The sequence below is a fragment of the Centruroides vittatus genome, unplaced genomic scaffold (genome assembly GCF_030686945.1).
Source record: "Centruroides vittatus isolate TY-2023 unplaced genomic scaffold, ASM3068694v2 contig_549, whole genome shotgun sequence".
NCBI classification, from domain to species: domain Eukaryota; kingdom Metazoa; phylum Arthropoda; class Arachnida; order Scorpiones; family Buthidae; genus Centruroides; species Centruroides vittatus.
Window position 1 is genome coordinate 263517 of NW_027122325.1, and position 20186 is coordinate 283702.

Sequence of the window (20186 nt, forward strand, 5' to 3'; positions counted from 1 at the left end):
TGTTTACAAACTGTCTTATTTAAAGTTGTGTAGATCATGACAGCAAAAACTAGCATAGATGGCAGCGCGTTAATTGTTTTCCTTGTAGCTTTGAGTTTTCTGCTTCTGATATGTTTTTATGTATTAGCATTGTGGAAATTGATGTGACTAAGAGCTAGAAAGGATCACATTCACAATACCATTATTGTTTAAAAGATATGATTTTTGTTATATAGGTCCAGGGTGCGGCATAATGCCTAGATTATCACAGATAAAAATATATAACATTTTCAAAGATGATCCATGGTTGAACTAACCATGCATAATGCTGTGGATCATCTTTGAAACAGAAAGAACTGGGTGCTAACTAAACATAGTTAATATCAAATTGTTATTTTTTTCTAAATCTTTGAATTTATGCACTTTCACTTCTTTAACCTTACCACTAATAAATAATTATAACTGTCAAGTGATTTGTAACTTCTTAACTGTTTCCTTCTTGTGTACACACTACTACTCCACAGAGGGTTGAGTAGTATAATGGTATTCCTTGACTTTATTGTCTTTGAAGGAACAAAATTACTTTATCTAGGAATCAGAAAACTTTCATTGCATTTATTACTGAAGTGTTTAAGTAATGTCTTTGAGGTCCCAGTTCAAAATGTTTGGTGTAATCACTTGATATTTCGTATTAATAAAGTAAAACTGCAGGGCTACACATGCTTAAACAGAAATGCTGCTGATCTTTAGGTGAATCACTTTTGCTCTCGTTCATGGTTTGTTTATGTTTTAATGTGGTCATGTTTGTTGTGATTTGTATATAATATAAATTGTGAATGTTAAACATTTAATATTTTATCTTTAAAATATAAATTTAAAAAATAAATTTGCTTAAAAATTTTATCTATATATATATATAGTTTTCATTACATATTTCTTTGATTGGAATTTTAAGAATATATATTTAGTTTATTTATTTTGATTTGTAAAAAATATTTAAAATTTTACATCTGAAAATCTAGTATCTTCTTATTTAATAATAGCTTTGAAATTTTTAATACTTGTCACATTAATTAAAAATATGATACCAGTAAGTAAGTAAGTTTATTGTAATAGGGTTTAACCTGTTACAAGGGGTTTTAGATAGTAACCAACCTTAGATGATTTAATCTTATTATAACATATTATTTTCACTGTAATAACATCTTATTCATTTTCTTTAATCATACATTTTTGTAATAATATAAACTTAAATGTTTAAAGTCACAAAACTTATTATTCAATTACAAAAACTTATTTGAGCTATTTATAAACTATAGCTATATACAATTTTTAACAAGTGGAAAATTAGATGCTTACTTTGTTCATTAAAAAACTTGTTCAATGCCTGAAGGTAGTATCTGAATCATTAATAAACTTGTTCAACTTACAGAGGTATTGTCTGAATCATAGCTCCAGTGCCTCCTTACAAAAATAAAACTTACATATTTTGGGTAAAAACTATACATCTATAACAACAACGATTGGAATTCGTAAAAATTAATATAATCTGTTAACTTCTTTTATTTATTCATAACTAAATGAAGAATTTTTTATATTAAAGAGTGAAATTCAGAGCATATAATCATTAATATATAAAACACTCTAGAATTGTATTATACCATACAGAATATTCAAATATTTCGATTATAACATTCTTTGTTTTCTTGAAACAGAGGATTTCAAAACATTTTGTATCAATTGAGAAATTTCAAATTAACAGCCACTAGTTTATTCTTACTTTCACTTAGTGCCTATCATGAGAAAAATTAATAGTAACCTCCATAAAAATTGGGCACATTTCAAATCTATTTCTGAAGTTCACTGTTAATTCCTTCTCAAAACATCATTCAATTGAATCACTTTATCCAGGTTAGTACCATATGAATATTTTTTGTTATCAATATAATAATCATCTCTTACAATTATTTTGTTGCCATTTGAGTTTTTCTTGTTTAATTATTGCTAATAATTTTTTCTTCTCATCTTTGATGTCTTACATAAATCCGTTATATTATTTTCTTCTGTTCCTCATCACTAAAAAATTATTTTTCTTCCTCCAAAATTCTCTAAGGATTAAATTCGTATCGAATAAGTCTAATGGAACTTTCACTATAGGTTTGGTTTTGTTGTTAGTTAATCTAACCAATTTTTCTATGTAACTATTAGATATTCCCAAATCCTTTTTTATAAACTGATTAATTTCCTTAACAATATCAGACGAGTTAAATGGAAAGTTTATAATTATAATATTTTTGTTATTTTGCTCATTAACCAGCTTGTCTATTTCAAATTCCAACGTACCTTGTATTTGACAGTTGTTCTTAGATATTTTATCCATTTCTTCTATTTTATGGGATAGTTGAGACAACTCTCTATGTAAATACTTATTTTCTTCTTTTAAAGAATTAACGTCTGTTCTAATGGATAAATGTATGTTCTACAGGATAAATGTTCACAGCTCCATTTTGGAGCTGTGAACATTTATCCTGTATCAGTTTGTATATCGATTTTAATGAGTATTGAGATTCATCCTGTACCTGTAATTCTTTATGACTTACTGTTTCAAAATATTCATTAATTTTCGTGGTTCTCAAAGTTACTGGACTGCTCTTACTGAGATCTTCCTCTATTTGATGACAGTCTTCACTAATTAAGTCATTCAGTTGATTTCTTTTTTCCTTTTCTTTAAGATTATCCTTACCTAATCTACCTCACCCCCTTCTTTGTATATCCATTTGACTCATTTGTTGCTGAGATCGAGGTAAAGGACCTGGATTTGGTTCAATCCCAGCAATTAACAATAAACTTATAATTAAAACCAAAACTAATCTGTTTGTAAATATCCACTTCTTTTGATCTATCATATCATAGCTACTAAAGGCTTTCCAAATTCACCAATACACACTTATCAACCTCCACTAAAAAGTTCACCAACACCTCTAATAACTAACACACATTCCCATAAGATACCAGTAGAAGTGTCTTATTACTTTATTTTTAATACTTTCAAATATGAAAAATCTTTTATGAATTATTTATATTTAAAAAAAATTTTTATCATATAATTGTTTACTAATATAAATAGAAATAATTGATGTAATATAATAGGAAAAAAAAACAAAATAAGAAAAATGATAGTTCTTGTATCTATAAATATAGTCTAACATCACTTAAAATCAAGCCATATCAAATTATACATAATTTGAATATAAAATTATGGAATAATTATATTTTTTATAAGATACTGTAAGAAAATATATTTTCTTATACATGTTTAAAAACTGTCATAAATATCATCTAATATGCAGTTTATGTGATTTCAGTTGCTCAAAATATTAAAATAAATTACTTACAAATAATTTTTTTCTTGTTTTAAGAGAAATTTAGAGAGCATGTGTCTAGTGAAGATCCTTCTTACTCGTCTCGTGATCTTTACAAATGTTCCGTCCCGAGTCGTTCTTTACGCCTCGAGATTGTCCGTTTGATGGTCCGTTGAAAGTCACACCTCCACACTCGATAATTAGTTATATACAGTTTATTTACAAATATTTACAAAGATATACACTATGTAATAGCATTACGTACACTACAGTATCGAAGCTGTGATGCAGCACGTCGACTTAGCTGGCCTGGGAACACGAGTCACTCTTCCGGAGATGGCTTAACCTCGTGGCCGTCCGTCTCTACAACAACCTTTCTCCAGAGGACTTTCCAAGAGGAGAACACTCTCTCTATCCGCCTCAAAGGTCTGCCTGTTGTTAGAGACCGCCACGTACCAGGTCCCTCGCCCTTTCTCCTCGCTTTTTTGCCACCCTTCCAATTTAAGGGATTCTGGCACTGCCTCCTGCGACCAATCACTTCCTTCCCCTTCTTAGAGCCTTCCAAGACGTCCGCCCTATCCCCCGCCGACGTAGCTCACATTTGCGTCCGTGCTTTATTTATTCTTGTTTTCTCAAGCTGGCCGGCACGTGGCCAACACATTGTCCCTTAAGTGGAGACGCTACACCTTTGATTCTTCCGGCCGTTTATGGCCCCGACCCCAGGTGGGAGCAATTACCTCAGTCGGGCGGTTTCTTTGACACAGGCCGCCAAAGGCGACCTTTACACCTCCCACCGACAAGGTTCAAACTGCGCTTCAACAAAAGCCTGTTTGACATAAACAATACTACCGCGACACACAGCAATCTTTACCGTACAAATTATTTTGTTACACTACACTTCCTCCTTTCTTATTACAAGGATCAAGTTACTACAAATAATAAACTATACTAACAATATACAGTATTTAATATTTTACAGAAAAAGATATTTTACACAGTCAATAACATCTTCGGCAAATTGTCCCGTCACATTGCATTCAGAATCGCCTGGTAGATACTGATTACATCTATCCGAAGGACTTAATACCGACATAACTGCCTTGTCTGTACGATCTGGGGGTTCCGGATTGCTCCTGATTTCCCGTCTGGATAGTACGTCGATCTCACTACGATTTCTCCCTCTTCTGTGCGCGATTTTTGCCTTATTATCCCGCGCTACCAATGCCCTAGGGACCGATTGTTCCTTAAGAGGCGTGCGGTCAACCAGCCGAAGGGGAACGCTTGCCTGCCGACCATGACCCGCCTTACAATATTTTCTAGCATCGCTCTTTTTATTTGTCGTGGGGCTCGTCCTATTTTCCCCGCTTTCTTTCGCAACCGTAACCCTCGCGACTGGTTTCCGTCGCCTATTCGTTTTCGTCCGTTCGACTCTCCTCAAAACGCAATAATCGGCTGCCGAAAGTAATGCATCTGTACCGCAGCTAAGTTCGTCAGTTAATGCGCAAGTTATCAAGGCTGGAGCGTAATCATTTTTCTTTTTATTCGACCTCCCTTCTAGTCTTACAGGTATTGTCGCTAACACTGCTGATACCTGCTGCCCAAATGCGCTGATCAACTTAACCTTTCTCGCTGCCCGCGACACGTAAACAGGCACTACAGACTTCCTAATAACCGTCATATCTACCCCCGTGTCCACTATTGCAGAAAATTTATTATCTTTACAAGCGAGCAGGAGATTTTTGTTTACACTAACGGGTACGTTTCCGCTGATCGTTTCCCTGTTCACCTTTACCCTAGCTACTAGCTGCTCGTCCGATTCTACCGTTTCGTCTATTTTAACCGCTCGCGTTGCTTTAGACTTCGGTCCTTCCTCTTTAATATGTCTCCGAGGACAATCCCTTCTGAGATGACCCATTTGGTCACAGACATAGCATCTCATTCTTGATCCTCCATTGTTCGCGCTCATGCCTCCAGTTCTAGTGACTGTTCTATCCCTTTCGCGTTCAGGTATAAGTCTAACGTCACCCTTTCCCACAGCCTCCGCATGCTTATCTGCGTATCTGGCTAACTCTTCCGGTGGGAACCAGCCTTTACCTTCTTGCAACAAAACATAACGCTTAGTGTCGGCATCTAACTTAGTCTTAAGGTGATCCGAGACCACTAATTTTGTTAGCTGCCCAAAAGAATCTACGCCTCTACTATTCAGATAATACCGATACAGATCCTCCATTCTAGCTGCGAATTGGGGCCACGTTTCTTTGCTTCCCTTTTCAGCGGAAGTGAACTCTTTGAGGTACTCAGCGGCAGACAGTCTCAGCTCGTCTAGTAGGAATTGTTTTAAGGTTTGGTAATCCCTGATCTCGTCTGCCGTAAGCCTATTTAACGCCGTTTTACATTTCTCCGATAGCACCGTTAAAACTAGCTGCCCCTGAAGTTCTTCCGGCACATCGTACGTTTGTAACACTACCTCTACGGCCCGAAACCACGACGGTACTTCCGCCTCCTTGTCTGGCATTTTAGGTAAAGCCCATCTGATTTTTCTAGCTAGGCTATCCAAGTTACCTCCCAGCTCAGAGTTATTACTAGTCCTAGAATCACTTCGTAGACGATCTCTCTCTAACTCTATTTCGCTTTTCCTAATTTCCATTTCGATTTCGCTTTTTCTAATGTCCCTTTCAATTTCCCTGTTTCTTCTATTTCTTTGTTTTTAGTTTCTATCTCTTTGTTTTTAGTTTCTATCTCGGCTAGTCTAATCTGCAAGCGTAATTTCTCTAACTCGTCAGACTCACGTCCCTCTATTTCATTCTGGTTGTCTGTGACCTCGACCTCGGGGTCCAAAATTTCCTTTTCCGGCTCCGTATCCATTTCCTGGGATTGACTAAGATCAGCCCGACCTCCCTGATCCTCAGAACATGGCATACCCCTTTTTGACCCTTGAGTCCTTCCGCGTCCCGGCATTCTGAATACAAATAATCAAGAACAACTTACCAATGTTGAGTTCTGTTCCGCCTTGATTTCCGGCTACTCTTCCTTCCGTAAGTATCCAAAGTTCTCACTATCTCGAATGTGGGCTCAGTACTTTCCTGTCGTCTTGCGAGAATCTCCTGAAGATTTGCAAGAAAATCCTGTCGAAGACTGCGCCAGTGAAGATCCTTCTTACTCGTCTCGTGATCTTTACAAATGTTCCGTCCCGAGTCGTTCTTTACGCCTCGAGATTGTCCGTTTGATGGTCCGTTGAAAGTCACACCTCCACACTCGATAATTAGTTATATACAGTTTATTTACAAATATTTACAAAGATATACACTATGTAATAGCATTACGTACACTACAGTATCGAAGCTGTGATGCAGCACGTCGACTTAGCTGGCCTGGGAACACGAGTCACTCTTCCGGAGATGGCTTAACCTCGTGGCCGTCCGTCTCTACAACAACCTTTCTCCAGAGGACTTTCCAAGAGGAGAACACTCTCTCTATCCGCCTCAAAGGTCTGCCTGTTGTTAGAGACCGCCACGTACCAGGTCCCTCGCCCTTTCTCCTCGCTTTTTTGCCACCCTTCCAATTTAAGGGATTCTGGCACTGCCTCCTGCGACCAATCACTTCCTTCCCCTTCTTAGAGCCTTCCAAGACGTCCGCCCTATCCCCCGCCGACGTAGCTCACATTTGCGTCCGTGCTTTATTTATTCTAGTTTTCTCAAGCTGGCCGGCACGTGGCCAACACATTGTCCCTTAAGTGGAGACGCTACACCTTTGATTCTTCCGGCCGTTTATGGCCCCGACCCCAGGTGGGAGCAATTACCTCAGTCGGGCGGTTTCTTTGACACAGGCCGCCAAAGGCGACCTTTACATGTCTTATTGTATTATTTTTAATTGATGAAATGAAATGAAAATAATCTTTCAAGAATTATTTATTACAATTAAGGGCCAGATTTGTATGCATGTGCATGGTTTTTTCTTAAATGCTATGATGTTGAAACTTCAATATAAACATCATTTGGATCCAAATAAATCAAATTAAGGTTGTCCAATAATGCATATTTTATATGCAGTTTTAAAATTGCATATAAAATGTTTATTATTATACGCATTTATGCATTATTATCTGATTATATGAAATATGTTTTTGATTTTTACTGCATATTTGCAGATTTGATCATTTTTGGGATTAAGTAAATACCTTATAAATTTTATAGCTTGTTTGCATGATTGCAAGTACTTTTTTTTCCAAAATAATCTATAATTCATTTCTACTGTCTATGCAATGAATCATTTTTGTGCATGTATAGTTCATATGAGAAATAGCACTTTGTTATCCAATTATAAATGAGCTTGCAAAATTCAAATGTTTTAAATCTGAACCATCTAATTTTCATTCTTTAAGTCAGCTGCGCACTCGATAATCCGAAACAACACCGCTGTTGCGTACAGGTTTTGTGGTTTTTAAAGTGGTTTTTCAATTTGCGATATCTCGCTTAAAAACTGTAGTAGATATAATCTGTTTTCAGTTTTCTATCCCGTACATATTACACTTTACGATTGTTAACTTCAAAATATTATGTATGTTTAAAAAAATTAATAAAATTTAAGATTTTAAAATATTTAAAAAAATTGTTTTTTTATAAATATTCCATTAATTTGTTACATACGTTACTTAGACATGTCTATTTTCTATCAAATAAAAAAAACTGCAGCTTTCTAAATCAACGTAGAGAAATAATACGGCTTTTAGATTATAATGCCGATTGGCGTGGGGGGTGGTGGTTTTTCTAAATCTAGCTTAATACACTTTTATTATTGATGATGTGTATTTGACTCTATTTATACGTTATTTAAACTATTGTACTAATAGTAGACTATAATAAGCGATTATTACTTTATTATATTAACGACTATACATGTATATCTTATGTATTACGGAAGTACCACCATAACCGGAAGTACTTTGTTTTTTGAAAGATCTTTGGCTGAATGGTTTAGAAAACAAGCTTATTTGTTAAATAGGATAAATATACATAAAAATTTATTAAATTCATGCTAAAACTAGATAAGAATAACGATTTATAATTGTTTGTTTATGTTTGTAGCTGACAATGTAGCTCGAAGTTGGTATAACTTTTTCCAAGAAAGTTCCCACCCCACAAACCCAAGTCGATGCGTATTGGTCAAAGGATAGTCATTTAGCTATAATATACCAATTAGAGCTTAACGGGCATGCTAACTAGGATTTTATTGTCAAATGAACAAAAGAAAGGGCTCCCATAGACTTAACATGGAATGGATAAGTTTTGTGCCTAAATTTAAAAATACGGGGTGGTAACAAATATCTTATTCGTTGAAACAGACTTAGTCTATGTAGATAAAAGCCAATCAGTACTTAAATTGCCACCAACTAGTTAATTACGAAAAATAATTGACACTTACTCCAACTGGAGTACTCTGCAACAGTTTAACAAAAACTGGTTACTCCAATAGCAGTACTCCGCAAACAACTGGTTAAAAGTACCACAAACAAACACATTTTCCATTACCATGGAAATCTCTCATTTTTCAAATTTTCAAAATTCTTTGAATTAACTGGATTAATATTATTGTAAATGCTATATTTAATGTATTCCACAAATCAATTTTTGCTAAAAATGGTTTCAAGTATTAAAACATTCTTACAACAACATAACATAAAACAGCAATTAATCAAAGGTAAGTTGCACTGAAACTAAGTTTACTAGAGTTTATGATATCAGTAGGAACAAAATATTATCATCAACTTTCACATTAAATCTATAATTAGTTGATAAGTGTGTTTACTCATTTTTCATCATTTGTGCAGGATTATAAACAAAAAGATACTACTACTTTAGACCAGTGATGTAACTATAGGATGAGAGAAACTAGGTTATACTAATCATCCTCAAACATCTTTAAACAGTTGTATAAATAGAAATAAATTCAACAATTGTCAATTACTTAACTGTTCAACTCCTTCTTGAAACATTCTAATACAGTGGTACCTTGGTACTCGAACATAATCCATTCCAGAAAGAGGTTCGAGTACCAATATGTTCGGACTCCAGATCATTTTTTCCCATTACAAATAATGTAAAATGGATTAATGCATTCCAATCCCCAGTTGATTCGCTAGTAACATAACAGATTAGAGTATAAATGATATTTAGTTTTTAGGCAAGCAGTAAATAACACATATAACTCAATAAATAGTAAAAACATTAAAGAAGTCATTTTAACATACGAAAACTTACCTTTTTGATTGCAATATGATGGCGTAAGTGGATGGAGGTGTGAGGAGGAAGAGCGGGAGTTACTGCCGAGAAGGAGAATCCCCTTCCATAAAAACATCTGGTAATGGAACTTCGGGGGTTGCTTCCCTTTTCTGTCGCTTTTGGGCAGGTAAATCTTTAATTAAAAACTTATCCATTGTCTGTTGCTTCTGCCTTTTTTGCAGAATTTTACGGAAATGAGATATGACATTTTCATTGAAAAGTTGTACAGCCCTATTGGCTACCACGGTATCAGGATGAGATTTTTCAACAAAAGCTTGCACATCCCCCCACTTAGCACAAATTTCTTTAATCACTGAACTTGGGATATCCTCCTTCCCTTCCTCCTCTCCCGAAGACATATCCTCAGTCCAAAATCCTTTGTTGCTCATTTTGAAGGTGCTCCAACTCTTCTGTAGTAAGCTCGGTACTGTGGTCTTCCACGAGCTCTTCAATATCCTCATTGTCGACCTCCAAGCCTATGCTTTGTCCAATAGAAACAATGTCATCCACAATTTCTTTATTAAAGCCCTCAAAATCTCGCTCTGGTACACAGTCGGGCCAGAGTTTCCTCCATGCTGAATTCATGGTACGGTATGTCACTTGGTTCCATGCATTGTCAATAAGATGAACGCAATTAAGAATATGGAAATGATTTTTCCAAAATTCTTTCAAAGTTAACAGAGTGTCATTAGTGACTTCAAAACACTTCCGAAACAAGGATTTAGTGTACAATTTCTTGAAATTAGAAATGACCTGTTGTGATCCATTGGTTGTAGCAAAGGGGTTGTGTTAGGTGGCAGATATTTAACCCGAATAAAGTCGAATTCTTCGACTAAATCCTCCTCCAAGCCTGGAGGGTGAGCAGGAGCATTATCTAATAGGAGAAGGCATTTTATTGGCAAGTTCTTTTCTTGCAAATATTCTTTCACACTTGGTGCAAAAACTTCATGCACCCACTCAACAAAAAATTGCCGAGTCACCCAGGCCTTTGAATTAGCACGCCACATAACAGGCAATTTACTCTTCATAATATTGTTCCTTTTGAACACCCTTGGGTTGTCGGAATGATAAATCAACAATGGCTTAACCGTAAAATCTCCACTTGCGTTACCACATAGCAAAAGAGTAAGCCTATCTTTCATTGGCTTGTCCCCTGGTAGTGCTTTTTCTTCCTTTGTAATATAAGTTCTATTCGGCATTTTCTTCCAAAATAGCCCAGTTTCGTCTGCATTGAACACCTGTTGAGGTGCATAATCTTCTTCCATCATAAGTTTACTAAACTCGGCGACAAATTTCTCAGCCCCTTCCTTGTCTGAACTAGCTCCCTCTCCATGCCTTACTACGTTATGTATTCCACTTCGGTTCTTAAAATTTTCAAACCACCCTCTACTAGCTTTGAATACAAAAGCACTCGTACTTGTACCAGGGGTTTTCTTCACTAAATCGTCATAGATTTCTAGCGCCTTTTCACAAATAAATGTCTCACTAATGCTATCACCTCGTAACTGTTTCTCATTTATAAAAATAAGTAGCAACTTCTCCACTTCTTCAAGTATCTGAGGCCTTTGCTTTGTCAACGTAGTCACTCCTTTTGCAACATTAGCTCTTTTTATTGTTTCTTTATTCTTTAAAATAGTCGATATCGTCGACTTAGCCATAGAATATTGGACAGCAAGATCCGAAACACGCACTCCATTTTCATGTTTAGCAATGATTTCTTTTTTCAGTTCGATTGTTGTTCTCACTGTTTTCCTTTTTCCTTGACCACTTTCACTTTTATTTTTCTTGGGACCCATGTTTAAGGGCTAATAAATCAAAAGAAAAGGATGCTAATCCAAAAAATATAGCACAGCGTAAGTTAATGTGCATGTGAAACAATGACTGTCTCGTAACTGACGCCGGCATCGACTTGGCGGGCTTTCCCGTTCGAGTACCAAAATTTTGTTTGGGAACGGGCATTTTTTTTCGAAATTTTTGGTCGGGTACCAATTTGTTCGGGCTTCGAAACGTTCGAGTTCCGAGGTATGACTGTACATGTTTTGTGATGCTAAAATTTTCAAATCTTTTGTGTCACCTATTGTTGCTTGTTTGGTTACTCTCACCTAAGACGTGTTATGTAATAAGACATTAGTAAGATTTGCTTGCAGATAGAAGTAAATTAGCCTGTTGTATGCATTTCAAATTACAAATTTTAGAGTTTATTACTGGTACTTTTATCATACATACTGCATATATCTGGCATTTTTACAAGCATGCACATGCACATTTATTGCAATTTTAAATGTATGTAAATCTGGCTCTTAAATAAAATGCCATTAAAAATCTACTCAATTACTATGTCCTAAAGTGATTAAAAAAAGATAGTATAAGAGCATGAAGACAAAACAATTCAGGCCTTAATTTTAAACTCCTTTTATATTCAATACTATAAATTGCCATTCAATTAAACATGAAAATATAAAGATCAGAAATTTTCAGTTTGCTCAGTGTCAATTTTAAATTTCTTCAACATAAATTCCAATCTTTAAGTTAATTATCATCATCAATGATAAGAATATTAAAAACAAAAATTTAAGATGTTACTTCCTAGAATGGATTCATTTTTAAATTATTATATTAAAAATGCATCAAATTATGATATTTTACATATGGAACTTTGAATACATTAGATAAGTTTATTTTCAATTATATATTTTAGCTCTTTAGTTTTATATTATACTATAGAATACTATATTATTTGAAAATGCTTCAATAAACTACTTTATTTTTAAATCATCATATTCAATTAAACAGAATTTGATTTTTAATTTAAAAGAGAAATATTTTTAAAAATTAATGCTTTACTTTTTGAAATGCACTATAATGATTAATATTTATGCACATACTGAAGAAAATTAACTTTAGTGACAGTATTTAGTATCAGTGATAGGATTATAAAAAAATTAAAGTTCAATAAATAAATTTAATTATTTAAAAATATATTAATTTGATATAAAATTAATTAATTACTAAATTTATGGAAATGTACAGTACAAGATTTTTATAAAGAATACAGACAGCATTATGGTATAAAATGAATTTTGACAAATAACATTTTAATAAATTAAGTAATAAATAACATAATTTTATTTCAGATCCAGAACATCTTGCTCGTAAGCGAGTTAAATTTGAACAAGGTTGTTTTGATAATTACATACGAGAAATGACCTCACAAGGTGCTACTGGAGGACAAGGTATTTAAAACTATTTCAAAAATTCTGTTTTTATGTGAAAAATGCATTAAAGCATACAATTAAATTTTATTCATTTATTTTAATATTTCTGGGTTAGAACAACTATAAAATAAATGATAAAATTTACAAAGAATATCTTACTACCTATTCATTTGTGATTATTATTCTGAAATTCACTAATCAAATGCTTTTCAGTTAATGATTTAAGATAACTGAGAATTGTAGGAAAAATTTTCTTCATAAATTTCTCTATTAACCATTTCTCTAATAGATAATTTCTAAATCTGAAAAATGCATTTGTTAAATTATTTTGCAATTTTTAATAAAAATATAATTTCTAGATTTAGATTGATTTCTCATTTAATTATTTTTAAGACAAGAAGTTAAGAAACAATATTTAGAAAAATATTGTCTATTTGGGCACATGCAGCTAGTTAAAAATAAAAAGCCAAAATAAAAAAATTATTCCAATAGTATAAAAGGTGTTTTAAAAATAGAAAATTTTTTAGGTACTTTACACAATTTAATGTTGCTCCATCTACAAGAGCATGCTTTTATATATGTAGAATATGGTATGTTTTTAATTACAGTGGAACCTCTATATTCGTCATTAATCTGTTCCTAACGACCTAACAAATATGGTGAATATAGAAACAATTTTTCTCATGATAAATAATCAATTAATTCATTTCCATTGTAAAAAAATGTACAAGAATAAAAATTATCTTGTTCAAAAAAATATGTTGTTTGTAAAACTTTATTGTATCAAATAAATACAGTATAATGGTAGAAGGGAAAGAAGAGTAAGGATATTTTTTTCAGAAGATGACATACTATCAATTAAAACATTACGTAATTTCAGTTATGACCTCGGAATATTAAATTCTTTGGTTAAGTTGAAAACACTTTGTCCATTTTAAGACAAAAAAATTGCTGTGTTTATTGTTGTTCTAATGGCTTTCCTTTTCTTCTGTTTTTCTTCACTGTGCTTTGTTAGAGCCATTGGAACTTGAGTTTTTGAAAATAATCAATGCAAGAAACCAAGAACACACATGATGACCACACAAAGCAGACTGATTAACTACAGCTAGTTAACATAACATTGCCAATTCAAATTTATAGCTAGACATTTTAATAAAAACATTCAAATCATATTATTTACATTAAAATTGTTTGATTTTTTTTTTTTTATAGCTAGATAGCATTATAAAAATAGCTAGGCTATTATAATTTAGGTAATTTGCATAGCTAGATTGTTCATAAATCCACTAAATCTAGCAAAAAATTAACTAAATTGGCAACACTAAGCTAACACAGTTAGCTGATCGGTGCGGGCATGTGATTGTAGTGTCACTGCTGGTGTTGGAAATGATGACGAATACTGATAAATATGGAGGGAGGAAAAGTCATCAAAATATGATGAATATCGAATATTACGAATATAGAGGTTCAACTGTATATGATAGTTAAATGTTCACTAGAGATGATAACAACATAGCTTAAAGTTTTATGATACTTATGAAATCAAAACTAAAACAAATCAAAATACAGTGGTATCTCATACTTCATACACTTCAGAGTTTAAATGCAAAATTCAACAAAAATTCACTTCAGAGTTTGAACAATGCTCCAAAGTTCGAACTATGTATAAAGTGGTGAAAAAAGTGCGCTTGAAACATAAATGCAATCTATTGTGTGTCCAAGTCATTTCTTGTTCTTGCATTAAGCTGCATTTATGCAAATGTGGAAAGAGAGGGGGGGAAACAGGTGAAAAAGAACTTTTGAGATCAGAAATTGCACTCACAATGCAGTTTGTGCATTATGTGAAAGAAACTCACCAGTTTCCCTCATCCTCAAATGTTCAATCTGCTAAACTTTTGTATTTTTTTCCTCCTCTTCTGAATTTGTGCGTGCATGCATGCACAAATTCAGAAGAGGAGGGGAAAAAATGGTGATGGAGGACTATAATAAAATGGTGAGAATGGCAGTCTGTCAAACATGAAGAAAATGGCTCAATAAGCTGCATAAAAACACAGAGAGGCTATAAATAAAAGGAAGAAAATGTTAATAATGTAGTTTTGGGGCCTCAATGCTGAGGCGATGGCAACCATTTATGACTACATTTTTGTCCCCACTTTGACCTACACTTGTGGCACCTGGGGCCATGCAGCCTACAAAGTCCATCCTCGCAGGTCCTTAACATCTGCTCAACGCAAAGCCCTGCTCCTTATAACAAAGGCTTACCGTACTGCTCCAACTGATGGTTTGCAGGTGATAGCAAAAAAACCTCCAATTGAGAAGACCATCAACTTTTTTCACAAACATTGGAGGCTTAAATGGGGACACGACATCAATATCAACCCCTCCCAAAGCATCTGTGCCAAAGATGTAGAAGTGAACACTCCTTTTTATCTTGTCCAATACCCAGGTCAGCGTAATCTTTACTGATGGCTTCAGAATAGACAGTCATGTTGGGTGCAGCTTTGTAGCCTACTGTGATGGCAACGAAATCTACCACAGGCGACTTCGCCTGGCTGACCACTGTTCCACTTTCCAAGCCGAGCTCTTTGCCATCAACTCTGCCCTCCACTGGTGTGACAATAATCACAAAAGTCAAAATATTAATATTGTTACTGATAGCCAGGCAGCCATTGCCATCATTAAAAACAAGCACCCTCACGAACTGGTTACCGACATCTACCCAACTGCAATGGCATCCTCCAACAGCTACTCCTTAACCTGGATCCGTGCTCACCAGGGTAATCCTGGAAACGACAGGGCTGACATTCTTGCAAAATCCGCTGCTAAAGACACTACTATTTCTATCACCTACAATAAAATAAGCAAATCCACCCTTAAGAAATTACTCTGGAACAATCTTCTTCACGACTGGCAAAGCACGTAAAATGCCTGGCAGTCTATCACAAATAAATTCTTCCCCATCATCACTGATTTATTCAACTACAAGTGGATTAAAATTAATCATTGTAGCATGCAGTTCTACACCAACCATGGAAACTTCTTTAATTACCTGAATAGATTCGCCCATCAATCAGCCAACACCTGTCCTCTCTGTGACATACAGGATGGTGCCAACCATTATATTTTTGAGTGCCCTATGCTTGAAGTTGAGAGGTTACATCTAAAGACCATCATTAATTCTAGAGGCATTCAATGGCCATGCAATCTCAATGATCTGGTCAATGATCAGACCACCTACACCCACTTTGCCCAGCTGGTCACCCAGTACCACAGCCTTGTCACTCATTGTTCCGCCACTTCTCTTCCCTGAACCTCATTGCTTGGTCTATGTCCCATCAGCTACACTCAGCACCTGTTCTTCCTGCTATTTTAGGCATATTGTATATCATAACCATGTATAGAATATTTGATGTGATTTTTAGCAACTCCTGTACTTTACTGCACTCATGCATATTATTTATCCTGTACCTTCAATACTCTCACTGTATTGTAAGCTTTTTTAACATTTGTATAATATTTTTATTCCAATTTTATTTGTATAATATGTATCTTATATTTTATTTTCTGTATTTTGCATTTTGTAATTTTGCATTTTAAATTTTCTTTGTATATTATATTTTATACTTTCCATTTTATATCATAACTTGTATTATGTACTTTAAAAATTTTGTATCTTCGTATTCTTATACTACATTTTGGATTTGTACTTTATATTTTGTATATTGTATCCTTAATATGTTTTTATACTCACGTTACCGGTTGTGCTTTTTGTGGTGCTGGTGTTGTACTTTTTTGTGCAGCAAATAAAATTGATTGATTGTAGTTTGTTTATTTCTCTTTAACCTTATTTCATTATAAAATTCATTGGACTTTTCTTTCTCACTTTTGCATGAACACAACTAGAGGGAAAACAAGGAGAGTATTCCTGAAGGCATGTTACCTTGGTTCACTTGGCTTTAACTCCCCTCCTGTTTTTCTCTTTCCTCTTGCATTTTTCATGTCTGCATAAACAACTTTTAAACATGTGATGTATCTGGCAGCTATGCAAAAGTCACCAGTGTGACCAGTAAATGCAATTTTCATTTTATTTTACAATATTTACATATTTATTATTTTCATGTTTTAATTTATTATAATGACATTTTATTATTTTTACCTTAAATTATGCATATTTGCTGTTTTAAGTTTACCAAAATGGGTATTGGTTAGGGTCTGAGAATGGATTAATTCACTTTCCATTATTTCTAATGGGAAAAATTGATTTGGACTTTGAACAGCCTCTTGGAATGAATTAAATTTGAAGTATAAGGCACCACTGTAGTCAGTAAAAGTTGTTACAGTATATTTTAATCATGAATTATAGTTATTGCTATATTGGAATATTGCTTTATTTTAATAAAGTAATTAAATTTAATTGTTAATTTTAATAAAATTTGAGGAATTTTCAAATTTACAGATGATGTGAATGAATTTTTACAAATAACATATGAGAGGGATATGAGTTAACAATTGAAAACAGATTTTATTCATATTTATATTTTTAAAATAAATTATATTTATTATTTAATTGGTCTGCAATTTAAAAAAAATTGTAGACCTATAAATTCCCACTGTTGTTCACTTTCCTTAAGCTCAAGAATGGCATTAGATACCTGAAAAATGAGACCAGATATGAAAACATTTGCTTAGACTAGAATTTTTAAGTGCAAGAAATGTTTTACAGCTGGAAAAGTATGCAAGGTGGTTTGTAAGTCAACAAAACAATAAATATAAACTTATTCAAAATTAAAATTAATAATTTGAATGATTATTACAGTAAAGATAATACAATAATTTATTTGCATATCACAAAACTTATAGAAATTGATAAGAATGAATGATAGGGTAAATCAAACAGTTTTTGACCACTTAAATAAAATTTTTATTTTAAAACTTCTATGATAGCAGAAAGTATTATATTTATATTATGAATTCATTTTTTATAATTTTCTACTACCAATATCTAGAAATTACAAATATTGGTCATTTAAATCCAAAAAGCACCTTGTTTTACAAAAATACAAAGTTGTACAGTTATTGGCTACACACAATGACAGAAAAACGTGGGATTTTTTTGCTACATATTGACAGCAGAAACTCGTATTATTAATACTGCCATGCAATATTTTCAGAATAGTTTTAAAAAAACTCTTATTAAAGAGGTTTAAATTTTAAATGGCCAATTACTATCTGGTGACTAGTAACTGCCATTTATTGTAATGACTTAACAATAAATTTTACTGTGGTCTGTCTTCAAATATGATGAATAAATTTTTATTTAACTTCATATTGTAAAATATAATGAAAGATTGATTATACTTTGAAAATATCTTATTATATTGTTTGATGAAATATATGGTATAATTCAAATTTGACTATTTCAGGTAGAGGTTTTCCAGTACCGAGACAGATTCATCGAGGATATCGATTCAATAGGGTGAAACCCGAAATTCCTCGTAAGTGATTATTTTTTTAAATCTTTGACTACCATTAATGTAAAATTTCAAATTAGTATATTTACAGTACATTCATTTGATATTTATTCTGGATTATTTAATATGATGATATAAATGTTGCCTATTATTTTTGAGAGGTATTAAATTACAACTAGTATATTTCAAATAAACTATTTTGTGTTATTTCCAATATATTAAAGAATTTTCTTCAGATAATGTGTATTCAGTTATTATAACAAATATCCAGTGTATTTATTACATATGTAGACTAGAACAGCAGTAGGCAACCCAAATGCATTGGCATGCCACAAAACATGTAACTGAAAATACTGGACACTATGCGTGCCACTAAAATAAAATTATAAAATTTGTTGTACATTAACACGTTTTTATTTAACTATAAGTACACACTATATAAAAGTATTATAAAAAATTACAATATTCAAACATTAGTGACTTCCTTGTGGTTCAATTTTAGAAGCTAACACATCAGTATTTGGTGTATAGTTTGAAGTTTTTAATTTTATACACAATTGGCATACCACTCAAAATTCTTTCACGTGCCACAGGTTGCCGACCACTGGACTAGAATACTCTTAATTCTTATATTAAAAACCTTTAAATATCTTATTCTCTCAATCTTTTAAAAATTCTAATTTATTTAAATTGAGTGAGTAATAAAATTGAGAAGCTATAATACTTTCAATAAATTTAAGAAAAAAATTTCACCAACTTCTGTTAAAATATTTTATAAGAAATAAACTCATAAAAAAATATAAAATATTCTATATATAATTTCTAGGGTTTCCCATGAATCCACTAACAGCCACTGCTTCGAGTTCTGCTGCAGAATCGACACAATTTATTGGAGGTAGTAAATTTAAAATAAGTATATATGAATAATTTCAGTTTGTCAATAAATAGAGTAATTTTGTCAATTTTATTTAATTGTTTTTTTTATTGTGACATTTTTGCAATGCTGGGCTACAATTTTTAATTTATTTTACTAAAATTGAGAGCATATAGTTTAGTGTCTTGCCTCTGTACATCATACTTTTCCTGACAAGTCATCTACAGTCATCTATCTCAGAGTTCTTCAACCTTGTGTTCACAGATGCTGGTCCTGCAAAAAATTTTGTAAACTAATGTCACACTAATTAAAAATTGTAATTTTAAAACAATGATTATAGAATTTCTTAAATGCAGTTAGGACTATGAAGAATTTTGTGCCCTAATTACTGTTTTTTAGCCTAAAAATTGATTATAAGTTTTCTTTTTACTTCCATGCTGTATGTATATGTAATATATTTATATATATAATCAGAAGGAAAGTATAGCAATTGGTCAATTGTAGTGAAAAATACCCCCCCAAGATCTTTACATTTTTGGACTCAGGACACCTTGAAGTGTTGAGAAATGCAAAAAATTTGGTTTTTTTTGTGTGTGTGTGTGTGGTGGGGGGGACGATTTGGTTCACCATCTTTGAAACTCAATAACTTCTGTGATTTTTGTCAAAAATTTCTGAAATTTTGCAGGATAGTTTGTTTATTAAAGGGATTGGTGCTATTAAATTTTGGTGATTAAAAGTTTAAAGGGTGGGGAGATAAAGGGGGTTGTGTGTATCTCCAGTAGGGCCAGACTTAATTAATGATGATTTACTCACTAGCATTTTCAATTTTTTATAAAACCCATCCCTACCCTCAAAATTATACTTTTTGCCATTTTATAATAGTGGTGCCATCTGTTGAAAAAACATTTTAACAGATGGAACCACTAAATGTTTCCAGGAAACTCATTGCTGGAGTTTTTTAATTGGAATTTAAATGAATCATATAAATATACCATAACCTGTTTTAA

At 33.0% G+C, this 20186-nt stretch overlaps 1 protein-coding gene across 1 annotated transcript in view; it reads left to right on the forward strand.

Annotated features, from left to right (window-relative positions):
- The window catches only part of LOC136978677 (putative transcription factor p65 homolog), a 72856-nt gene that overhangs the window by 41330 nt on the left and 11340 nt on the right, over positions 1–20186 (forward strand). Inside the window, exons 8-10 of the mRNA XM_067274424.1 lie at positions 12754–12852; positions 18258–18329; positions 19132–19200. Coding sequence (XP_067130525.1) covers positions 12754–12852; positions 18258–18329; positions 19132–19200 — 240 coding nt within the window. The remainder of the gene's footprint in view (positions 1–12753; positions 12853–18257; positions 18330–19131; positions 19201–20186) is intronic.